We start from the raw sequence: 21,736 nt of genomic DNA, 5'->3' as shown, positions 1-21,736 counted from the left end.
CTTTTTTTAAATCAACATGGACCGATCCAGCATGGACAGCTACGGGATTAAGGGATATGAAGCACTTGTTGGAAAAATAAAGAAAACATGAAAAACACCAGGAGGACACGCATGGATATAGCTCCGTCAAGCTACTAAGCTAGCACGTCAAACTGGTAGGAGACCGTTGGGAAGACACAGGACACGCTGGAGGGATTATCCATCTATGGCATGACTTTTTATTTTGGAGGGTAAACAATATTTTATCCCATTTTTGGGGAGCTTGGGGCTCTCTGATACAATATCAATCAAAATGTATGCCCCCCCCACCCCCCAAACAAAATGTGGGTTTGTTGCCTCAGGGCAACACTGTGCTACGAGGGTACTGCAACACCAAGGTTTGCTCTTGTAAATATAATAAGTGGAATAAGTCAAACAAGCAATGTATGCATTTAAAAAGAGTTAATTTTTAAATTACCAACACTATGTACAATGTGTGCGCTCAGTGTGTGTTCAGTGTGCGCGTGTGATCGTGTTCAGTTTGTGTGTGTGTGCTTGTGTTCAGTGTGTGCTTGTGTTCAGTGTGATTGTGTTTAGTTTGTGTGATTGTGTTCAGTGTGTGTGCTTGTGTTCGGTGTGTGTGTGCTTGTGTGTGCGTGTGTTCAGTATGCGTGTGTGTGCTTGTGTTCAGTGTGTGTGCTTGTGTTCAGTGTGTGTGCTTGTGTTCAGTGTGTGTGCGATTGTGTCTAGTGTGTGTGATTGTGTGTGCGATTGTGTTCGGTGTGTGATTGTGTTCAGTGTGGGTGTGTGATTGTGTTCAGTGTGGGTGTGTGATTGTGTGTGTGATTGTGTTCAGTGTGTGTGCTTGTGTTTAGTGTGTGTGCTTGTGTTCAGTGTGTGGGTGTGTGTGTGCTTGTGTTCAGTGTGTGGGTTTGTGTGCGCGTGTGTTCAGCATGCGTGTGTGCGCGCGTGTTCAGCATGCGTGTGTGCGCGCGTGTTCAGCATGCGTGTGTGCGCGCGTGTTCAGTATGCGTGTGTGTGCGCGTGTTCAGTATGCGTGTGTGTGCGCGTGTTCAGTATGCGTGTGCGCGCGTGTGTTCAGTATGCGTGTGTGTGCGCGTGTGTTCAGTATGCTTGTGTTCAGTGTGTGTGTGTTCAGTATGCGTGTGTGTGCTTGTGTTCAGTGTGTGTGCGATTGTGTTCAGTGTGGGTGTGTGATTGCGTTCAGTGTGATTGTGTGTGTGATTGCGTTCAGTGTGTGTGCTTGTGTTCAGTGTGTGTGCTTGTGTTCAGTGTGTGTGCGATTGTGTTCTGTGTGCTTGTGTTCAGTGTGATTGTGTGTGTGCTTGTGTTCAGTGTGTGTGCTTGTGTTCAGGGTGTGTGCTTGTGTTCAGGGTGTGTGCTTGTGTTCAGTGTGTGTGTGCGATTGTGTTCAGTGTGTGTGTTGTGTGTGTGCTTGTGTTCAGTGTGATTGTGTGTGTGATTGCGTTCAGTGTGTGCTTGTGTTTAGAGTGTGTGATTGTGTGTGCTTGTGTTTAGAGTGTGTGTGATTGTGTGTGCTTGTGTTTAGTGTGTGCTTGTGTTTAGTGTGTGCTTGTGTTTAGTGTGTGCTTGTGTTCAGTGTGTGTGATTGTATTCAGTGTGTGATTGCGTTCAGTGTGTGTGCTTGCGTTCAGTGTGTGTGCTTGTGTTCAGTGTGTGTGTTGTCTGTGTGCTTGTGTTCAGTGTGTGTGTTGTCTGTGTGCTTGTGTTCAGTGTGTGTGATTGCGTTCAGTGTGTGTGATTGTATTCAGTGTGTGCTTGCGTTCAGTGTGTGTGCTTGCGTTCAGTGTGTGTGCTTGTGTTCAGTGTGTGTGTTGTCTGTGTGCTTGTGTTCAGTGTGTGCGTTGTCTGTGTGCTTGTGTTCAGTGTGTGTGATTGCGTTCAGTGTGTGTGATTGCGTTCAGTGTGTGTGCTTGCGTTCAGTGTGTATGCTTGTGTTCAGTGTGTGTGATTGTGTTCAGTGTGTGTGATTGCGTTCAGTGTGGGTGTGTGATTGCGTTCAGTGTGTGTGCGATTGCGTTCAGTGCGTGTGCGATTGCGTTCAGTGTGTGTGATTGTGTTCAGTGTGTGTGCTTGTATTCTGTGAAAAAAACATTTTTAGGAAGTTATTTCAATTTAAACAGGTTAAAAAGTTAGATTCATCTCACTGATTTGTGGGACTGTGTCCCATACAGCTTGGCAGCCTGAAAAGAAAGCTTCACCCCAAGAGAGAAGGTCACACCCACTTTGGGCCCTCAGTTGATTGGACACAGACATATCTGGTGACATTATATACATTGTTTTTAATTTAAAAAAATTAAAGGGGCAGTGTAAGGTCCAAAAATGTGGTTGGTTGCCTGAGGGCAACAGTATGCCATAGAGCAGACCTGGGCATCTTACGGCTCTCCCAGTCTGGCCCGATTTGATTGAGGTCAATCAAAAATGAAAAATAAATAAATAAGGCGCACGCCATGAATGCAATACAAACGGCACTGCTTTTACTTTGAAGGCGAATTATTTATGTGTGCGCGCGCTTACGCAGTCTCACGACGGGCAGTTTTGCCGACAGGCAGTGTTGCCGACTTGGAGACTGAAGTGAAAGCATATTGTTATTCAGTTTCTGTCCTCAGCGAGCAGTGGGTGCTGCGGCGAGACCCCCGCCTCCCAAGGAGCCGCGCGCTGCAGTCTCCGCCTCCAGATTGAAAATTAATCATGCAAAGCCGCCGCGGATCTGACCTGCGGTCTGATATACTATGGCAGAGCACTTTAAGTCAGTATCACTTCTGGATTTGTATTCTTCTCTCAAAGAGGAGAACTTTCCTCACATGAGGAGGCTCAGAAGATGTTGGTTCTCTTTGGATCTACCTACATGAGAACAAACATTCTAGTGATGAAGTTCAACAGATCACATCCTCTCTCGCAGCTGTCCTTCATCTCCACCTCATTCAACCAGACTTCATGCTCTTGTTCAAGTCAACACAGACTGGACTTTTCTCACCGAGTAAGAACAACTGAACTGGAAAACATCAAAAGCACTGATTGCTTTTGTTTAAAGTTAATAAATTGCTGGTCTTTAACATACATATTTAAGGTAAGGTCTAAAAAAAAATCTTAAAAAATTACATTACATGTTTTACTTATTTTCATAGCCTTATTGTAACATGCATTCTTACCAGTAGCAGCTCAAAATCATATAATTTTATTTTTTTTAATAAAGTAATATCATTAATATTGAGTTAATTGAATTAAGTTCAGAATTGGTTTGGCCCTCCACAACGGTCCAAATTTCTCATGTAGCCCCTTGGGAAAATGAATTGCCCACCCCTGCCATAGAGGGTTATATCTCCCGGCTGGACTGGGAACACTCGGGATCCCCCAGAATGAGCTGGAAAGTGTTGCGGGTGAGAGGGAAGCCTGGGTCGGGCCGCTGCACCTGCTGCCATTGCGACCTGAATCGGATAAGTGGCTGATAATGGATGGATGGAAGCTACTAAGCTAGCATATCAAGCTAAGTCAACATTGCTACCCGGACGCCGGGCTGTGGCGAAGAAACACAATGAGTTGGATAAAAACGGGCACATTTTATCCAAAACAATTGATCGTGTGAAGTTGTGTGGGGCTTTTGAGCTGGCCTTGCATGAAGACGAGGCTCACTGCATGACGATTGCTGCCGAAGCAGCACTCCTAACAGACAGCGTTTTTAAAGACATGTTAAAAACGGCACAAAACGAGCTGTTGGAAGGCATGCTGTCGGTATATGATATGTAAGTAACCCAATTTGTGTTCTGGCTTTAGAAAGTGTTCGTCAATCAATGTTGTTGTTTGTGTTGCATCATGTGTTTTATCTGTTAAGATGAGATGCTTTTATTTTGAAGGCGGCTCGCGACGATATAAAGGACCTCATTGTATGTCAAAAGCTACGGAAAATGTGGTCATTTCTTTATGCCAATTTGTGTTCTGGCTTTAGAAATTGTTTGTCAATCAATGGTGTTGTTTTTGTTCATGTGTTTTACCTGCGTTAAGATGAGATGTTTTTATTTTGAAGGCGGCTCGCGACTATAAAAAGGAAGTCTCATTGTATCCTCCATCCTCTCCTGTCCTCCTCCAGACTCTGGGAGGCACAGGATCCACGTTGCCTGAAGTCTAGTGTAAAGTTTCCACCATCAGTGATGGTTTGGGGTGCCATGTCATCTGCTGGTGTCGGTCCACTCTGTTTCCTGAGATCCAGGGTCAACGCAGCCGTATACCAGCAAGTTTTAGAGCACTTCATGCTTCCTGCTGCTGACCTGCTCTATGGAGATGGAGATTTCAAGTTCCAACAGGACTTGGCGCCTGCACACAGCGCAAAATCTACCCGTGCCTGGTTTACGGACCATGGTATTTCTGTTCTAAATTGGCCAGCCAACTCCCCTGACCTTAGCCCCATAGAAAATCTGTGGGGTATTGTGAAAAGGAAGATGCAGAATGCCAGACCCAAAAACGCAGAAGAGTTGAAGGCCACTATCAGAGCAACCTGGGCTCTCATAACACCTGAGCAGTGCCAGAAACTCATGGACTCCATGCCACGCCGCATTAACGCAGTAATTGAGGCAAAAGGAGCTCCAACCAAGTATTGAGTATTGTACATGCTCATATTTTTCATTTTCATACTTTTCAGTTGGCCAACATTTCTAAAAATCCCTTTTTTGTATCAGCCTTAAGTAATATTCTAATTTTGTGACACACGGAATTTTGGATTTTCATTTGTTGCCACTTCAAATCATCAAAATTAAATGAAATAAACATTTGAATGCATCAGTCTGTGTGCAATGAATAAATATAATGTACAAGTTACACCTTTTGAATGCAATTACTGAAATAAATCAAGTTTTTCAAAATATTCCAATTTACTGGCTTTTACCTGTGTGTGTGTGTGTGTATATATATATATATATATATATATATATATATATATATATATATATATATATATATATACACATACACAGAGAGACATTACAAGCAAAAATAATCTGGTTTTTGTATTTTATTTTTAAAACGTGTAAATATCTTTCAATAGAAACCAAAAAATACACGAATGAACCTAAACATGATCATGATATGTCTCCTTGAAGATGTATTTCAGAAAACCTGTTTTTGGACTGGGACTGTAGATGAACGCCTTCTCCTGGTACAACTGGAAACCAGTCCTGAACGTTGTTTTAAAGAGAACTGTTTCACCATGAGCTTGTGAGCAGCACCATCTTTAAATCTCACAACTTATCTTGTTGTTGGTGAGTAAAGTAAAGTTTGAGTGAGTAGAACAGCTTCGGTCTCAAAGCTTCCACAGGTGATGTGTGCAGCTTTGCACTCGCTCTGTGTTGTAATGATCTTTTCTTACTTAAACGCTCAGATGAAGCCTGCTGATGTCTGTGAGAACGTGCACTACGCCGGCTAACACAGCCATCAACACGTTTTTAAGAAGCAGTTTCCTCCACATTATCTCTCCGGTTCCCTCGTTCTCCTCCTCGTGAACGCTGAAGAGCGAGGCTGCAGAGAGCAATATGCACGGCGGCAGATAAAAGTCGGATTGTTTGAACGCGACACTTCTGACACAGAAGCAACGTCAACTGACTGCCGGTGACTCAACTCCCATTCTTCTTCTTCTTCTTTTGCCTTCTGCGTGAGCAGCGTTTAACATTTAAAAAAAGCAATTGAAAGTAAAAATAGCGGCCGCAATCTTAGTCGCTGTTGAAGTCACTTGTGTTTTTCTGTAATTGTGGAGAGTTTTCCAACCTGACAGGATTATGAACAAAATCAGAAAAGGTCACAAATGCGTCGCCAAAAACAAGCAAAGAGAAACAACACGACTTTCTAAAAACAGTATTTTATTTGAGCTGTTTCTCTCTTTTGCTTTACTGTGACACATTTATCAGCTTGCAGGTCATCATGAGCTACCTCAGACAGACACACACACACACATTATATTTTTATGTTTATTTTATCTCCTGCATGAATCAATGACGATTCAGCATTCACTACATATTAAAGGTTTGTGAAGCAATCTTTCATCTGGTCGTTTATCTCCTTCTTCCTCATGAGTCACTGCATCTTTCAACGCTGCACGACAGAATCGTTAGTGCTGAAAGGGGGGTTGATTTTACCGCTTCAAATTCACAGTACAGTTGCAGATAACAACTAGAAAATTTTGCAAGACATTTTGATGATGTGACTACTACTGCCGTAAGACGTCGCAATATATATATATATATATATATATATATATATATATATATATATATATATATATATATATATATATATATATATATATATATATAACGTCGACATTACCAGTAGTAAGATGTATTATTGAGAGACCAACTGTCAGTTTGCTCCTCCTGCGTGTGCGTGTGTGTCACCGGTTGTCGTGGTGAAAATAACGGAATCAAGAGAAGCACAAGACTTCTGAGAACGTTTCCGTCTACTTAAATATGTGTAAGGATTTAGAAATGAAAGCGAGAGTAACTGCAGTTTAGAAACTGCTCACATTAAGTCATGAGAGAAAATTGAGCTCAGATTTAACATGGAGTCCAATGGAGCAGTTGGCTGGACTTCATGTCGCTTTCAGGCTTGCTGACAAAAAAGTATATGTTTGTTGAAATCCACGGCGCATGTGTACCACAAGCACAATATTTCCTACGTTTTTATCCAGCAATATAAGTGGAAATTGTGGTATTAAAGACAAAATACGTAGTTTTTTTTTTTACAAGTTTCTGTCGCACCCTCACACTGGCAGTTGGCTCTCCACTGACGCTCAACATTCTGTGCCATACACACCCATTGTAAACTCTGAAATGGTTCCAAAATATTTCTAAACTTGAACAATAATTACATGAAAACTGTGCTAGCTATAAAAAAATGACCAATTGGGCAAATAAACTCCAGACTTTTGTCAACGTTTTAAACTTCAAATAATTTCTCTACGTTAAATTATGGCGAGTCACTATGGGCACAAAGATTAGTGTTTTTTTGGTCTCTTGCCGAAACCCCATTCAAGTGAATGGGACAATTTCTTGCCGTTTTTGGGGAAAACGGCCGGTCGAATCTCTTAGAAAAGTCATAACACACGATTCCCGATTAGGCCACACGTTTTCATGTATTTTAACGCATGTGCTGGCAACGCCGCCCGACGAGTTACGGTCCAAAGTTTTTGGCGGAAGAAGGAGAATAAGAAGAAGCTGAAACAAGCAGGAGCTGAAACAAGCAGGTGTGCTTACCAGCTTGCGGCTGAGCCACACCTAACTATTTGTTTGTCTATGAAAGAGAAAATTATGAAAAATAAATCACAAATTCCCAAAGTCCAAGAAGTCTTTAAATGTCTTGTTTGGTCCAACCAACATTCTGAAACCTCACTTGTCATATGAGATTTATATTATCATTTTATTTTCTCTTCAATAATCGAATCAATCGATTCCCCAATAATCCAGACAGACAGACAGAGAGATTGGCAGACTGACTGACTGACTTTCTCCCGCCTTCAGCAAAGACAAATAAATGCCGCGTCCACGTACCTAAGATGGCGATGACCTCGTCATCCTGGATGACCTCCAGCGACCCCGACACCACGAAGCACAGGGTGTCGACACTCTCGCCGGCGTGGAAGATCAGGTCCCCTGGGGCGCAGTGGGTGGTCTGGAACTCCACCGCCAGTGAGCGCAGGCAGCCGTCGCTGGCCAACCGGAACGCAGGATGTTCGTTGAACACCTGCGTGAGAGGGCAGGAAGTTGATGTTCATCGCCCGCTCTTTGGAGTTGTACTGTCGCTAACACGAAGCATAGACTTCGATACAACCAGAGGAGTCACGCCCCCTGGTGGTCAGGAGAGAGAATGCAGCTTTAACACATAAAGCATATACTTCTATACAACCAGAAGAGTTCCCCCCTGGTGATCAGGAGAGATAATGCAGCTTTAACACATGAAACATATACTTCTATATAACCAGAGGAGTCGCCCCCTGGGGGTCAGAAGAGAGAATGCAACCCTGATTATTAATTATTACATCGAAACCATTAGTAAGTTGTTTTTTCTTCAACACTCATTGATTGCAATTGAAAGGTACACTGCAGCCTCTAATCAGGACTTTGAATAAAACATACAGGTCTTCCTCTTATCAGTCTAGATTTCCTTTCTATCTGCAGAAGAAATAATTTGCTGGCATCCATCCATGTGTTTCTAAATGAAATGCACAGTGAGATAATCCATCACAGTAACAATGAAGCCGTCCTCTGGTTAGCTCCTTAGTTCCCGTATGAATTGCCTGAAGCTCTCAGGAAATATGTTGCCTGACAAACCTCACGGCCACAACTGTCCTCATTTGGGGCCTTTGTTTATGTTGTTTATGTGACTGAAGTGTCTGAAGTTTCCCAAAATAATCCTCTAACGTGACATTGTTAAACTGCAGACACCTGGCTGGGTTATGACGCTTTACATCAAAAGGAGAAACAAAGTTTTCTTTGAACGGAGCGCTCACACGCTGCTGCTTTTCAAAGATATTTTGCATTGCCCGTATTTTCATCATGACTTTCACATTCTTTCAACCAGTAAACACTAGAATTTCCTGACCTGTTAGCACACTGCCAGGGTTAATTATTTTGGTTCAGGGTTTATTTATTTAAGAAATCAGTTATCAAACTTCATTACACTAACTTATAAAAGGAGCTTTCGGCGGCTTAATGAGCACCATTTTTGCATTTATTTTTGCTACATTTTCTCTCACTTTTTAATACAAAGCATGTGCTTTTTTTTTAAAAGAAGCTAATTTATGGTACCAATGTGGGGGAGAGTGCCTTGAGGCCCTTAAGGACATCTGTCTACAAATGTAATTTAATAATGAGATAAATAGGTCTGATTTAAATACCGTGGTTCTGCAAAGTATTACCTTTATTCAACATCATTAACATACATTTGAAAAAAAAATTGTGCAGTATTTGATAAATGAAAAGTTTGGACTTGAGATTAAAGATAATTTGATAAAAAGATATTAGAGGCACTAAACGACAATCACTCCGAATGATGAGAGTAATTTCATATATTAGTCATTGAAGACGGTTGTTACACAAGCGAATGAGTGTTCAATGCCGAAGTGTTGGGAGCATATCAGTCGGACAGGAAAGAGAAAAATAAGTCAAGTGACGTTTCGTAAAGTATCTCCGGAACCACAACGTTGATTATCTTCATTTAAATTGCTGAAATACAGTAAAGCCTTGTGATAAGAGATATTGACTAACAGAAAAAATTTAACTTACTGTTAAGTTTATCTAATTACATAAACCCTGTAACATCGCCGTCATTTTCGGCGGCGGCCGTAACGTTTTACAAAAGCGTTCATAAGTACACTTTACAAAGTCGGATTTCAATAAACGACACCTCTTTGTAACGCTACGAGCTTGTAGGAGTCTACACATATCCATTCATCTCAGTATATTAGTCCCTGAAAAATCTGTGTGCACCCGGACTCTTGTTGCGTTTTCGACTCTGGAGGCTTCTGTGAAGGTGGGAGGTTTCTTAGACTACGCCACACATCTTCATCAGAGCTTCCTGGGAATTGTATTACCCAGCATGCCACAAACATATGGTGAGAAGGCATAAAGCTTATAACCTTTGAACCGAACGACACAGTTTTTTGACTAAAACTCCATGGTAACTCCCCAATGCTTTGTTTCTTTAGGTCATTATCTATACAAAGAGGGGTCTTACAACTCTGCAGGTTATTGTTTAGACCTTGAACCATGGAGTTGGAAAAACTCGGGGACGGCTCGACAAGGCATTTTTGGGGAATCTTGATAGAATTATGCTCAGATCATGCTGGATGTTCATAGTTATGATAGAAATATGTTCTAAAAGTGAGTTACTTGAAAATATAAAAAAATTCACAACTAAATTCTGAAAAAAATTATATAAAATAACAACTATTAGAACTCATAGGGGGTTCATACGACTACTTGAAGAATGGGTAGGGGGAACCCCAGAGCGCCTGATCCCCCACGTATGGGGTCGCTGGGGGGTAAAAGGTTAATATGAGTTTTCAGGTCAATTCACGTGTTTCGAAGATTTTGTTGCAACCATTTGACTTTCAGTCTGAATGGTAACCAACAGTTTGATGGAGGTAAGCAACGTATCCTCATATGACTTCCATCAGGAGTCTAAAACACATAAAAGTAGTGCCATTAAAAGCATGTACATGCACTACAATGTGAGCTGACTCCCTATGTTTCACACAAACAAAAGACCCATAAGAACTCAATCAATGAGCGTCTATAGGGAAACAGCAGATACAAACCTTCCTGTTGAGGTGGACGCAGATGTCGGCCCTCATGTCCTTGGGACAGATGGACAGCACCTGGAAGACAGAGAGACGCATGTGATGAAGGTCTGCTGGCAGCGAGGCGGAGACGCTGCAGCAGGTCAGGAGGGTTAGGGGTCATGAGGAGGATTTGTTTTTCTGTGATATCTCGTGGTCAAAAGGAGCGGCGGTTAAACACATTCGATTTCCTGTTCATTCTTCATAATAAAAGCCCCTTGTTAATGTTGCCGCTTCCTCTTCCTCCCTGCAGTATTAATAAACTAAAGGTTGCCGCCTGGTCCACAGAAGAACTCTCATTAAATAACCTTTTGTGCCTTTTGTTACTTGCACCCTTGAATAAGCAAACTCATCTCCCTCGTGGTTTTACTTTTATTTGATATAATAGATCTATAAATGAACATTAAAAAAACTACTAAATTAAATGAATAATTTCTTCTTTTCGACATATACAGATATAACTCTTGCTGGGTAATATGTCTGTTGATATTGCCGAATGTCAAATCTCCATTTGATCACGTGACGAGTATTTTTGCATCATAACTGTTGAATAACTGTGAATTTCGGCCAATGCGCTCCACCTCTTTGGTTCTCCCCAAGGACTGTTTACCTGTGTGCAAACGGAGTCTGCTCCCACCTGATTTGTCAATACTGACCGAAACCAGAACACTTCAGTTACAGAAATTTTCCATAAACAAATTCTGCAGTCACGTGCAGAATCTGTTTACAGCACCGTTTCTTGCTCAAAAAGCACTTCAACAGAGAGCAGCTGTCGTGACGAATCTTCATTTCTTCCAAATGAGGACTCGTCTCCCTCCTCCTGGACCCCCCCCCCCCCCCCCCCCCCCCATTCATCAACGCCCTCTGGATACCAGTTTGTGCCCAAAAAGAAAACAGCCTGTTGTCTGTAAGCTGTAAATCGCTTTGTCCAGCTCATTACACCAATTCTGAGATCCAGTCCCTAATTAACTGCAGAATTTAGGTAAAACACAACAAAAAAAACTAATTATCATTCCGTCTTCCACAATCCTGCCTAATTAGTTATAAACAAACCCGACCACGGGGTGGACAACACATCATCCAAAGAGCCTCCGCAGCATCGAAAACACAACTCCCTTTGAAATTGGCCTTTGCTCTATTTAAAGTGGAGGATATTAGTCGCACCGAGACGCTTTTCGAAGCCTCCGGTCTTCTTTTGGGTGTGTACTCGTATAAACAGCTGACTATGTATAACGCAACGGCTCCCAAAGTGACACAATATATCCACTAATTGGGCCCGGCGCCGGCCGCGTGGTATTTATATAGAGGGCAGTCTCGGCTGATGTCTCTTTAAGAGTGGATAATTATCTCCAGAAAAACTTGGGAAATGGTTATTGACCGTTATATGATCTAAAGAAGGAGCGAGAAAGAGAGCCTGAAAGTCAACTGGAGGATGCCGAGAAAACCAATTAGATGGAGAAACGGGAAAAAATATGACGGGATTTTACGACATGATAAATTGCGCTTCAGTGCCTTTTTTTGTTGGACAATAACATGTAAGAGCACCACAAACTAGTGATGGTGAGATGAAGCTTCCTGAAGCATTGAAGCTTTCCATCCAATTGGTTCACTCATGTGCCGAAGCTTCATGGAGCTTAATTTGCTCTACTGCGCCAACAAGTGGACAATACATGTAAAACAGGCAGAGTGATCATAACGACGACACCATGGCTTTGGTGTGTGAAGCTTTAAATTGAATAAATTATGTTTATGATGCCAATACATCAAGTATTAACTTATTAATATTGTGTCTATCTTTATGATATAATGGCGGGGTTAAAATCAAAACTCGAAACCAATTGGGAGAGGGTTGTGATGTGACTGTGGGTCAGTGGTTAGAATATCTGACTTTCAGTCAGAGGATCGGTGTTTCGAGCCTCAGCTCCGCTAGTTCATGTTGATGTGTCCAATTTTGTTAAAGTAAGAATAAGACCTTTTCCACAATGCTGGGCTTTTTAAGACTATTTCGCCTGCTTTATAAAATACCCTTTCACAGAAGCTGGGTACAGAGAGGAAGGGGGGAAATCCATTGAGTTTCGCTGCCCCTTATATTTCAAATCGCACGGCAAACCCACGAACCATTTTCTGAATCAGTCACATGGTACGACCGGCTCGCGAGGCTTCGAACGTCACCACATACGTCATCGACACAAGCCTCGATACGCACTTCACCAAGTTACCAGGTACGAAGAATAGGACCCAGGCATTCGGTTAGTTGTGTGGTTATTATACTGTATACTGTAATATTACCACGATACAAATATAATGTCAGAGCACTTCCTCCAGTTAGATTTTGTGTCCTCATTTGACTTGATGCGCTTAATAGAAAAACAGAAAACAAAGAGACACAAAACAACCACAAAGAGACACAAAACAACAACAAAGAGACACAAATGAACTAAAAAGAGACACAAAATAACTACAAAGAGACTCAAATGAACTACAAAGACACACAAAACAACAACAAAGAGACACAAATGAACTACAAAGAGACACAAAACAACAACAAATATACACAAATTAACTACAAAGAGACACAAAACTACAACAAAGAGACACAAAACAACAACAAAGAGACACAAAACAACTACAAAGAGACACAAAACAACAACAAAGAGACATAAATGAACTACAAAGAGACACTAAACAACAACAAGGACACAAATGAACTACAAAGAGACACAAAATAACGACAAAGAGACATAAAACAACAACAAAGAGACATAAAATAACTACAAAGAGACACAAAACAACCACAAGTTATCAAAAAACCCAGCCTGGTTGATAACGATGAAATAAAAATAAGATGATCCTTTATTATTCACACAGCGGAGACATTTGTAGTTTTTACAGCAGAAAAGTGTCATAACTATCATAAATAAATAAACAAAACAAAAAAGCCCTTTGGCTCACCTTCTCCGTGTCGATGCCTTTGGACATGGACCAGGTGGACACGATGTAGTCCATCACCCGCTCGCTGAGCCCCTTGGGGACCTGGTAGAGCTTCAGGAAGTCTCGCACGTTGTTCAGCATCTCGTGGTAGCGGTTGGTGTTGGCATACATCTGCTGGAAGATGGTGGTCACATTTCCAAAGATGGTGGCGTAGAGCAGAGCTGGAGGGGAAGAAGGAGGAGAGGGGTGAACACACACACACACACACACACACACACACACACACACACACACACACACACGCACACACTATAATTTGCAGGTTTTTATCTACTTTTTCATCATTGTGAAATATGTCTGTTGAAGCACTTCATGAATACAGATCTGCGCCATGTGGTCGGTCGTCTAGTTAGAGAACTCGCAGAGGTCTTTAATGCCGAGTTATAAACACATCACGAGCCGGAGAAACCACGGATGCAAACAATCACTTAATCATGGTTAGGTCCTATAATTGCTGTGGCTGGACCGAACAAAATACTCAACTTGAATCAAGTGATTCATCGGATGAGTTATTCTTCTTTTTTATTTTATAAATGAACTTTCTTGAATGGATTCAACTAGTGCAGCAATGGAGAGAGCAGACAGCTTTTCACCTTAGGATTGTTTTTGAAAGGCTAAACACCAACAAAATATGGATTGAAGAGAAACATTTTGTAAGATAAACGCATGTTGTAAATCTACGTAATTTTTGTGTGTGGAAGTTTTAGACCACATGAGTCGGAAACAATCCTTCACACCTAGATATAATGTAATGCAATGAAGTCTAATACCTCTTTGAGGTGTCCAAAAATGTTTTTCTATTTGGAAAATGATCCTGCAGTATGTCAACGTTGACTTTTGGTTTCACACGGGACATGAATAGAGATGTCCTGGCTGAAAGTTCTTTTTTACCTGTCCATCAACCACAACCTCCTCCCTACTCAGACATGCTGGTACTTAAGACTACGTCACCTGACTTCTTTAGCGGCAGCCTTGCATGGAGGGATGAAAGATGATTGTCTTCTCGATGCCACGCTGTATTAATGGCTTTCACTGTTAAGAGACGTTCAAGTGGAGGAACGGAGCGTTCCAACTTAAAGCCATTATGCTGCTCTGTTTCCATAGAGACCTCACCTCAAAATAGTTCTCCCACTTTTTTCACTTTCATTGCCTCCTTCCATTAAATAAAAATGACAAGAAGAGAAGAAATAATAGGTTTTCAAGACTTTTGGGTGGAAAAAAATGGGAATTGATATAGGAGGTGGTGGGATCCGATGACGGTACATGAGCCGGAACATAAGAGTTAAGAGGAAGAGTGAACATACCGACAGCAGAGAAACAATCACGAAATGCAATCTACTGGTTTTGTGTGGAAGGGAAACAAATTGTCAGTTTTCTTCACGACAACTTTACATTAAAAACAAAGAAAGGTTTAAGTTACAAAACCACTTAGTTGGTGAAGGAAAAACATCACGGTTGGGCTTAAAAAACCATGTACAGTTAGGTATAGGCAACAAAGCCACTCACAGTTAGGTTTAGACAACAAAACCAACAACCTTTAGGTTTAGGCAATAAAACCACCAACAGTTAAGTTTAGGCAACTAAGCCATCAATGGTTAGGTTTTGGCCACAAAACCAACAATATTTGCATATTAACAAAGACACTAATAGTTAGGTTTAGGCAACAAAACCAACAACCTTTAGATTTAGGCAACAATTCCACCAATCTTTAAGTTCAGGCAATAAAACCACCAATAGTTAGGTTTAGGCAACAAAACCAACAACCTTTAGGTCTAGGCAACAAAACCACCAATGGTTAGGTTTAGGCCACACAACAGTTAGGTTTAGGCAACTAAGCCATCAATGGTTAGGTTTTGGCCACACAACCAACAATATTTAGGTTTAGGCAACAAAGACACTAATAGTTAGGTTTAGGCAACAAAAACAACAGCCTTTAGGTTTAGGCAACAATTCCACCAACCTTTAAGTTCAGGCAACAAAACCACCAATAGTTAGGTTTAGGCAACAAAACCAACAACCTTTAGGTATAGGCAACATAACCACCAATGGTTAGGTTTAGGCCACACAATAGTTAGGTTTAGGCAACAAAACCAACAACAGTTAGGTTTAGGTAACAAAGCCAACAATCTTTAGTTTTAAGGAACAAAACCAACAACCTTTAGGTATAGGCTAGGGGTCGGCAACCCGGGCTCAGGAGCCGCATGCGGCTCTTTCCCACCTCTGTTGCGGCTCCCTGAGGCTTTGGAAAAAAAAAGAAAGAAAGTTTGAGGTGATATTGGGTCACTGAAAATAACATTTTTCTTTTAAATATTTGTTTTACAAAAAAGTGCGTCACATCCTGTCACGTCACTGTCAAGTGTCTTTCCTTGTAGGTGGATACTCGTGATTCCCAGAGCCCCGCCCTCGCTAATCTATCAACTGATCAAAGAAAAAAGAAGAAAAGTAGAGTTTAATTCTACGTGGACGTATTCATTTGCTTTCACTGCTGTCTGACCCGTCTGCTTGATATGTGGCGAGAAATTATCGAACAACAAAACATGTAATGTTGAAAGACTCTTCCAGAACAAGCACACAGCATCTGCTGAAAAGTAGCAAGCCGCAGAAGACCGATTTCTCAACTGCTGCAGCAAACTGAGCAAAGTAAATAGAATTTAAGGAATTGGATCATGTCTCCAAACTCCACTACGGCTGCTGGTTCTGTGGCAGCTCATGAACCAGTGAGGCATCCGCTAGTAAAGACGTATCCGTCCTCAGGAGTGTGGCGGAGTGTGGACGCTCAGTGTTAACGTAGCAAAAGATATGCGTTTTAAAATAAAAACCTCAAGTGGGGATCGAACCTGCTACCTTATGGTTCAAGGACAAACACTCTCCCACTACAGCTGCAAATAAGTCAGCAAAGTGGTGATCTTAATTGACCTCAATGTCGGCCGACACATGACTATTTTTTCCCCTCCTCTTGATAAGAGTTTGATAGTTATAAACAGGTAAAATAGCAATACAATGTCAATAATTGTCTTTATTCTTGTTCTATAATGTCATAAATACAACAAACTATAGTTTTTGTATATACTTAATATGACTCAGTCATGGGCCGTCAGGGCCTGCTAAGCCTTCACTGCTGGCCTAAACAGAATCGCAAAGTTATAGCTATTTTATAATTTAATTTGTTTTTCACATATAAACTACGTGTATTATAATAATTTTTCCCTTTCATCTTATTTTCTCATTGCACAGCTCCTTGTCTTCCTCTGTTGCACTGCATGCAGTCTTCAGCCTGCAGGCAGTGCAGCTTGTTTTAAGGAGAAGCTTTCATCCAATCACATTTATTCTCTCCTGTGTCTCTATGTCAGCAAAGCAGTTTAAGCAGGCCTTTGCAGATTGAAGTACACTGAGAGTGGACGTTGTGATTGATTGTCATGGACACAACAAATCAGATCTTTAGTTTGACAAGCTGGGCGGATTCCTTGACGTGCAGGGCCTGCAAAATAGTGTGGATGTATATGATTGGTCAGTGGCCCAGCGTGACCATTAACATGTACTGTGATTGGTCAGTGGGGCAGAAAGGTACTAGAAACCTCTAGCTGCTACCTAGAACCAAACAGCCACCTTACTTGTGGATTAACTGATGACTTGCTGGTGGATTTTACTGATGACGCCTTTCGCACAGAGGGCATGTGGTAAGTGAAATGATGGTTGTGTTACTTTGTTTTTACATCTGCAGTCGTATTTAATCATACACAGCGCTGTTGGTGCTGCTGGTCAGCCGGGACTGGGGCCGCGCCTCTTCCCTCCACGGTGCAGCTGCTGCTGGAGATATGTATTGTGTGTGTGCACTGTGCAGTGTTGTAATTGTCTTGGATTGTTCAGTTATTACTAAATGTGACTTGTTGTTTGGTGGTTATTTGGACAACATGCATTGTTGTTGACCCGACGGGGTTGGGCTGGTCAAGTCGGTCAGCCAGAATGCACAACATCGTGAGGTAAACGCACGGAGTGGCCGTGCCTTTTTTTCTAGCTCCGCAGGTTGGTTCACACATGCCCCACACAGCTCCACACAGTCGGTCCACACAAAGCTCCGCAGGTCGGTCCTCCATGCTCGTAATAGTGAGATCACGCTGTGACTTTGCGGGCGCGCCAGCTGTTATCAGTTGATAGAGTGATTTGAGGGCGGAGGTCTGAAAAGCACGACCCGCCACTGATATGACTGTATACAACTTTATAAGCTGTGATATCAAATAGCTTTTGCGGCTCCAGACACATTTTTAGGGTGGAAAAAAGGGCAAAATGGCTCTTTGGATAGTTAAGGTTGCTGACCCCTGGTATAGGCAATAACGCCAATAATCTTTAGGTTTAGGCAACAAAACCACAAATGGTTAGGTTTAGATAACACAACAGTTAGGTTTAGGCAACAAAACCAAGAACAGTCAGGTTTAGGCAACTAAGCCACCAATGGCTAGGTTATGACAACACAACCAACAACCTTAAGGTGTAGGAAACAAAGCCACTAATAGTTAGGTGTATGCAACAAAACCAACAACCTTTAGGTTTAGGCAACAAAACCAACAACCTTTAAGTTCATGCATCAAAACCAACAACAGTTAGGTTCAAGCAACAAAGCCAACAACCTTAAGTTTTAGGCAACCAAACCAACACACTGAAAGCAAAGAAAAGTGTTTTGATGAGAGTCACAAAATAAACTTTGGATGAGACACAAAAGCCGCAGACAGAAAGGTGTCGAGATAAACTCCGTTCTGCAGCCTTTCCGGGCCTTTCAGGACTTTTCCAGGGCCCTGTTAGCTGGAAGAGACTCTAACAACACCAATATGGAGCTCAGAGCTCAGAGACACAGCTCTCACCTCCACCGAACACAAGATCCTAATTGGACGATTTGGCGGCTCAGCGGTCGGCCTGTGTGTCACCGCAGTGTAAAGAAACAGAGTTCTGATCGCCTAGAAGTCTCTCCGTTGGGGTGAAAGCGCATCTCTGTTTGAAGTGGTCGGGTTTAAACTCCTCTAGCTCGGTTCATTCATCCAGGTGAGATGGACTAAGTCTGACGTGACGTTTCACTCCTCTAACAAGAAGTGTGTGGCGTTATCTTAAAATAACAAGTGTGAAGAGAAGCTGCAGGAAAAAAAGACTAAAAGCAAAACAACTGAACTCAGAGCTACTAGTTTGCTGTAAACCAGGGCCCCATTCCACATACGTGGTTCAACTAAGTCGATCAAATGTCCTATTATCCAGCTTAAATTACCCCGATGATTGACGTCAGGCTAACTCGGTTTCTCAAAGGCTGATCCGCATTCAAACACTCGTTAATTCGAACCCGATGTCAGTCATCTGGATAATTGCCTGTGCCCGTTCCTCTCTTATTTTCTCATTGCAGAGCTCCTGTCTCCTGTCTGTTTCTCATGCCTGGTCTGTCTGCTTCTGGTCTGGCCAGCGAGCTGGTCTACCTCAAGCACGCTCCTTAACTCGCGCGCCGAACAGCATCCCGTCATGCGCGTATTTATGTTTGTAATATGGGTAGATCAAATCAAGCATTCTGATTGGTTGAGAGTGAGTCTATACAGTACTTTATTCAGCCATAAAGTACTGTACAGCCTGTTTACATTTTGAGCGTTCCATATCAGTGCGCACTTAAAATAACAGTTAGATTTAAATCGCCCTTTAGTTGTCATTTCAAGCTTGACAGTTAGCAAACATGTTTCGTGTAAACTTTGGTATTTTGGGGGGAATAACTTTTGATGAGAATGTCAGTGGTGAATAATGTATTTGTGGTCCCTGTTCCTGCTGTACAGTCAAACGTTGATACGGCTCACAATCAAGAGAGTAGAGCAGATAACGCTCTGAGAGCAGACTAGTTAGCGGGGAGTGAGTGCATAAAACCGGAAACTAAGGTGAGGAATGAAAAGGAGCTGGGCAATGATCACAACATCGTGATAATTTCCAGTGAGAGATAATTACGTTGGTAATTTCTCGATGCGAGGCAAGTTCTCTAAACATCATGGAGGAGAAAAATGACGGAGAAAAGACGGACAAGCAAGAGGTTACGTGATATGTTACCCCAAAAATGAAACTTAAAAGTCCGTTTCAACTCGGTGTTCTGGATTAAAATCAAGGCAGAGTATACTGAGATCGCCAAAAAACCTCTGAAACCCTTCCTCCATTTCCACATCCTGTCTTTGTGAAGCAGGTTTTGATTAAGTTACAAAGTGCACATAAAGGTTTAAGCTACGCAGTAGAGTCAGTAGACTGGACATAAACACACATCGGGGCTCGGCCTTTTTCTCGCGTCACCCCGAGATGGGACCGTCTCGTAGCAGAGAAACAAGCTCAGGGCTCCACTAATTCGGCGTAATGGTGAGTCGTATCTTTATGCACTTTATTATTGTCTTCATGCCGGTCGTATCATTTACGTCTTATTTATTATGTCATATTTATGACGTCATATTTTTCGCCGTCCGTGGCTCTAAAAAGGTTGGGGACCCAATCAAGGAAAAGTGGGGAAACCCTCCTATCTGCAATTTTTTTGTATTTTGTATTTTGAAACTGAAAATCACAGCTTGTTTTATGGAGAAAAAGAAGCCCAAAACTGCTGTATTTTGATGTATTGAACACCATAAGTAAAGAATGTTCACATATTGTGCTATGATTCGGGTTAGCTGGATGGGTTGCTGTGGATGAGTCGTCACAGCCGCTTCGACGTGCGTTCCCATCTATCAAGATGTTTGACCTTCATAAGTCAACACAATACATCATTCATGAACACCACACAAGAAAGCAACCACAAGAAGTAAGTTATAAATGCAAAAACCTTTTGGAAGACGGGGCACCAAGAACTAAGACAACACAGATCTGTTAAAAGTAAAGAAAGACACCCAGTGTCGCTGCACATTAATAGTTCAACAGTTCTCGAGGAGCGTTCATGTGGAGCTGCTTGAGCCTGATAACAAACGAAACGTTCCGGCTACAGTCGATTGATTGGACTATAAAAACAGTTCATACCAAGCACTCGGGCTACAGTTTAAAGCTGTCACTTCAATGCTATATTCGTAATCTGACATGTCCCCCGTGGCTCGATTTGTTTAAATATGTCTCTGTGCCCCCCGCCCTTCCTCCTCTCTGGTGGGGGTGTGATGATGAGGACGGGGAGCAGATGAAGAGCTTTATTCCCCTCAGATTGATTAGTTGATGGAGCAGCCTGGGGGGGTGTCAAAGTGAGGCTCTCATCAAGTGGAGACAGAGAGAGAGAGAGAGAGAGAGAGAGAGAGAGAGACATCCAGAGCGACGGGGTGCGGCAGAGGAGAATTTATTCCTCACGTAACTTCCGTAGTTATTTTAACCCAAACAACGATCTTCTCCGTAACTTAAATAAGTTGTCTCCTGTGGAAACGGAGAACGTTTATTTTGAAAAGACTGTTTGCAGTTAACGAGCAGAAACTGACACTTAGGAAAATGCAGGATAAACCAGATCTTCCGTAAGATCCCGTAGGAACCGTTGTGCGACGATACACTGGCTGTTCACGCGTGTTGTTTGAATTCTGCTGTTAATATGCCAATTTCTCCACCCGAGGAATGTGGCAACTTTTGGCAAATGTGTGTGTTGGGTGTTGGGTGTTCAGCTTGTCGAAGGTCTGATGATGATGATGATCCTGAAGTCACTAGAGACTGTTTCCGTTGTATAAAAACAGAGAGACATAAATAACCTCTTTCTTTCATCCTCTTCTGCTTCACCAGGGCCCTATTTCTCGTACCTGGCTCAACAAAGTCGAGCAAATGTCCTATTATCCAGCTTAAATTAGCAAGATGATTGACGTCAGGCTAACTCGTTTTGCTGAAATGGTCTCGTTAATTCTATCCAGACGTCAGTCATCTGGATAAATGTGTGTGCCCGCCCCTCTTCGGAAGGGATAATAGTCGAGCACTGACACCACGATGTTCTAACAGTACAATGCCAAATAAACTCAGGAACTTTCTTTTTTTTCTCCCCGCTGAGAAGCAGGAGATGATCATGAACGCATATGAGGAAGTCAATGCCTTAATCATTCGCAGCAAACACGTTGCGAATATTCCAACGTTTTTCTAACGTTGTTGCTGTGAACGCAGCTTAACATCGCCCCCGCTGCGCGACACAAGCGTCGCAAAAATATCAGACAAGTTAAATGCGTCAGTGTTGGGAAAATGTACTGTCATATAATTATGAGTGCTTTCAACACATCCATAAGTTTCTTAAGCGTTAAATAAACTAAAGAACAGCACGGCATGCAGCGGGTGATAGTCTATGTCTGTGAGACGGGTGATCGGCTGCGACTGTCCTGATCAATGTCCGTGGCTCGAGAAGGTCTAAATAAATAAATAAATTACGAAGGTCGTAAATAAATGATTCCTTGTCGGCAGAATCGA

General features: G+C 42.1%; 1 protein-coding gene across 1 annotated transcript in view; it reads right to left on the bottom strand.

Moving 5' to 3' along the window:
- kcnh5b (potassium voltage-gated channel, subfamily H (eag-related), member 5b) overlaps positions 1–21,736 on the bottom strand; it is a gene marked incomplete at both ends in the record, with an annotated part of 140,336 nt that overhangs the window by 50,564 nt on the left and 68,036 nt on the right. The window contains 3 exons of the mRNA XM_079232089.1: positions 7,554–7,746; positions 10,322–10,381; positions 13,295–13,494. Of these exons, the coding sequence (XP_079088215.1) occupies positions 7,554–7,746; positions 10,322–10,381; positions 13,295–13,494 (453 nt within the window). The remainder of the gene's footprint in view (positions 1–7,553; positions 7,747–10,321; positions 10,382–13,294; positions 13,495–21,736) is intronic.

This window comes from Taurulus bubalis (assembly GCF_910589615.1).
Source record: "Taurulus bubalis genome assembly, chromosome: 1".
NCBI classification, from domain to species: Eukaryota; Metazoa; Chordata; class Actinopteri; order Perciformes; family Cottidae; genus Taurulus; species Taurulus bubalis.
The sequence above is the reverse complement of the archived record's forward strand: the minus strand, read 5'-3'. Positions and strand labels throughout refer to the sequence as shown.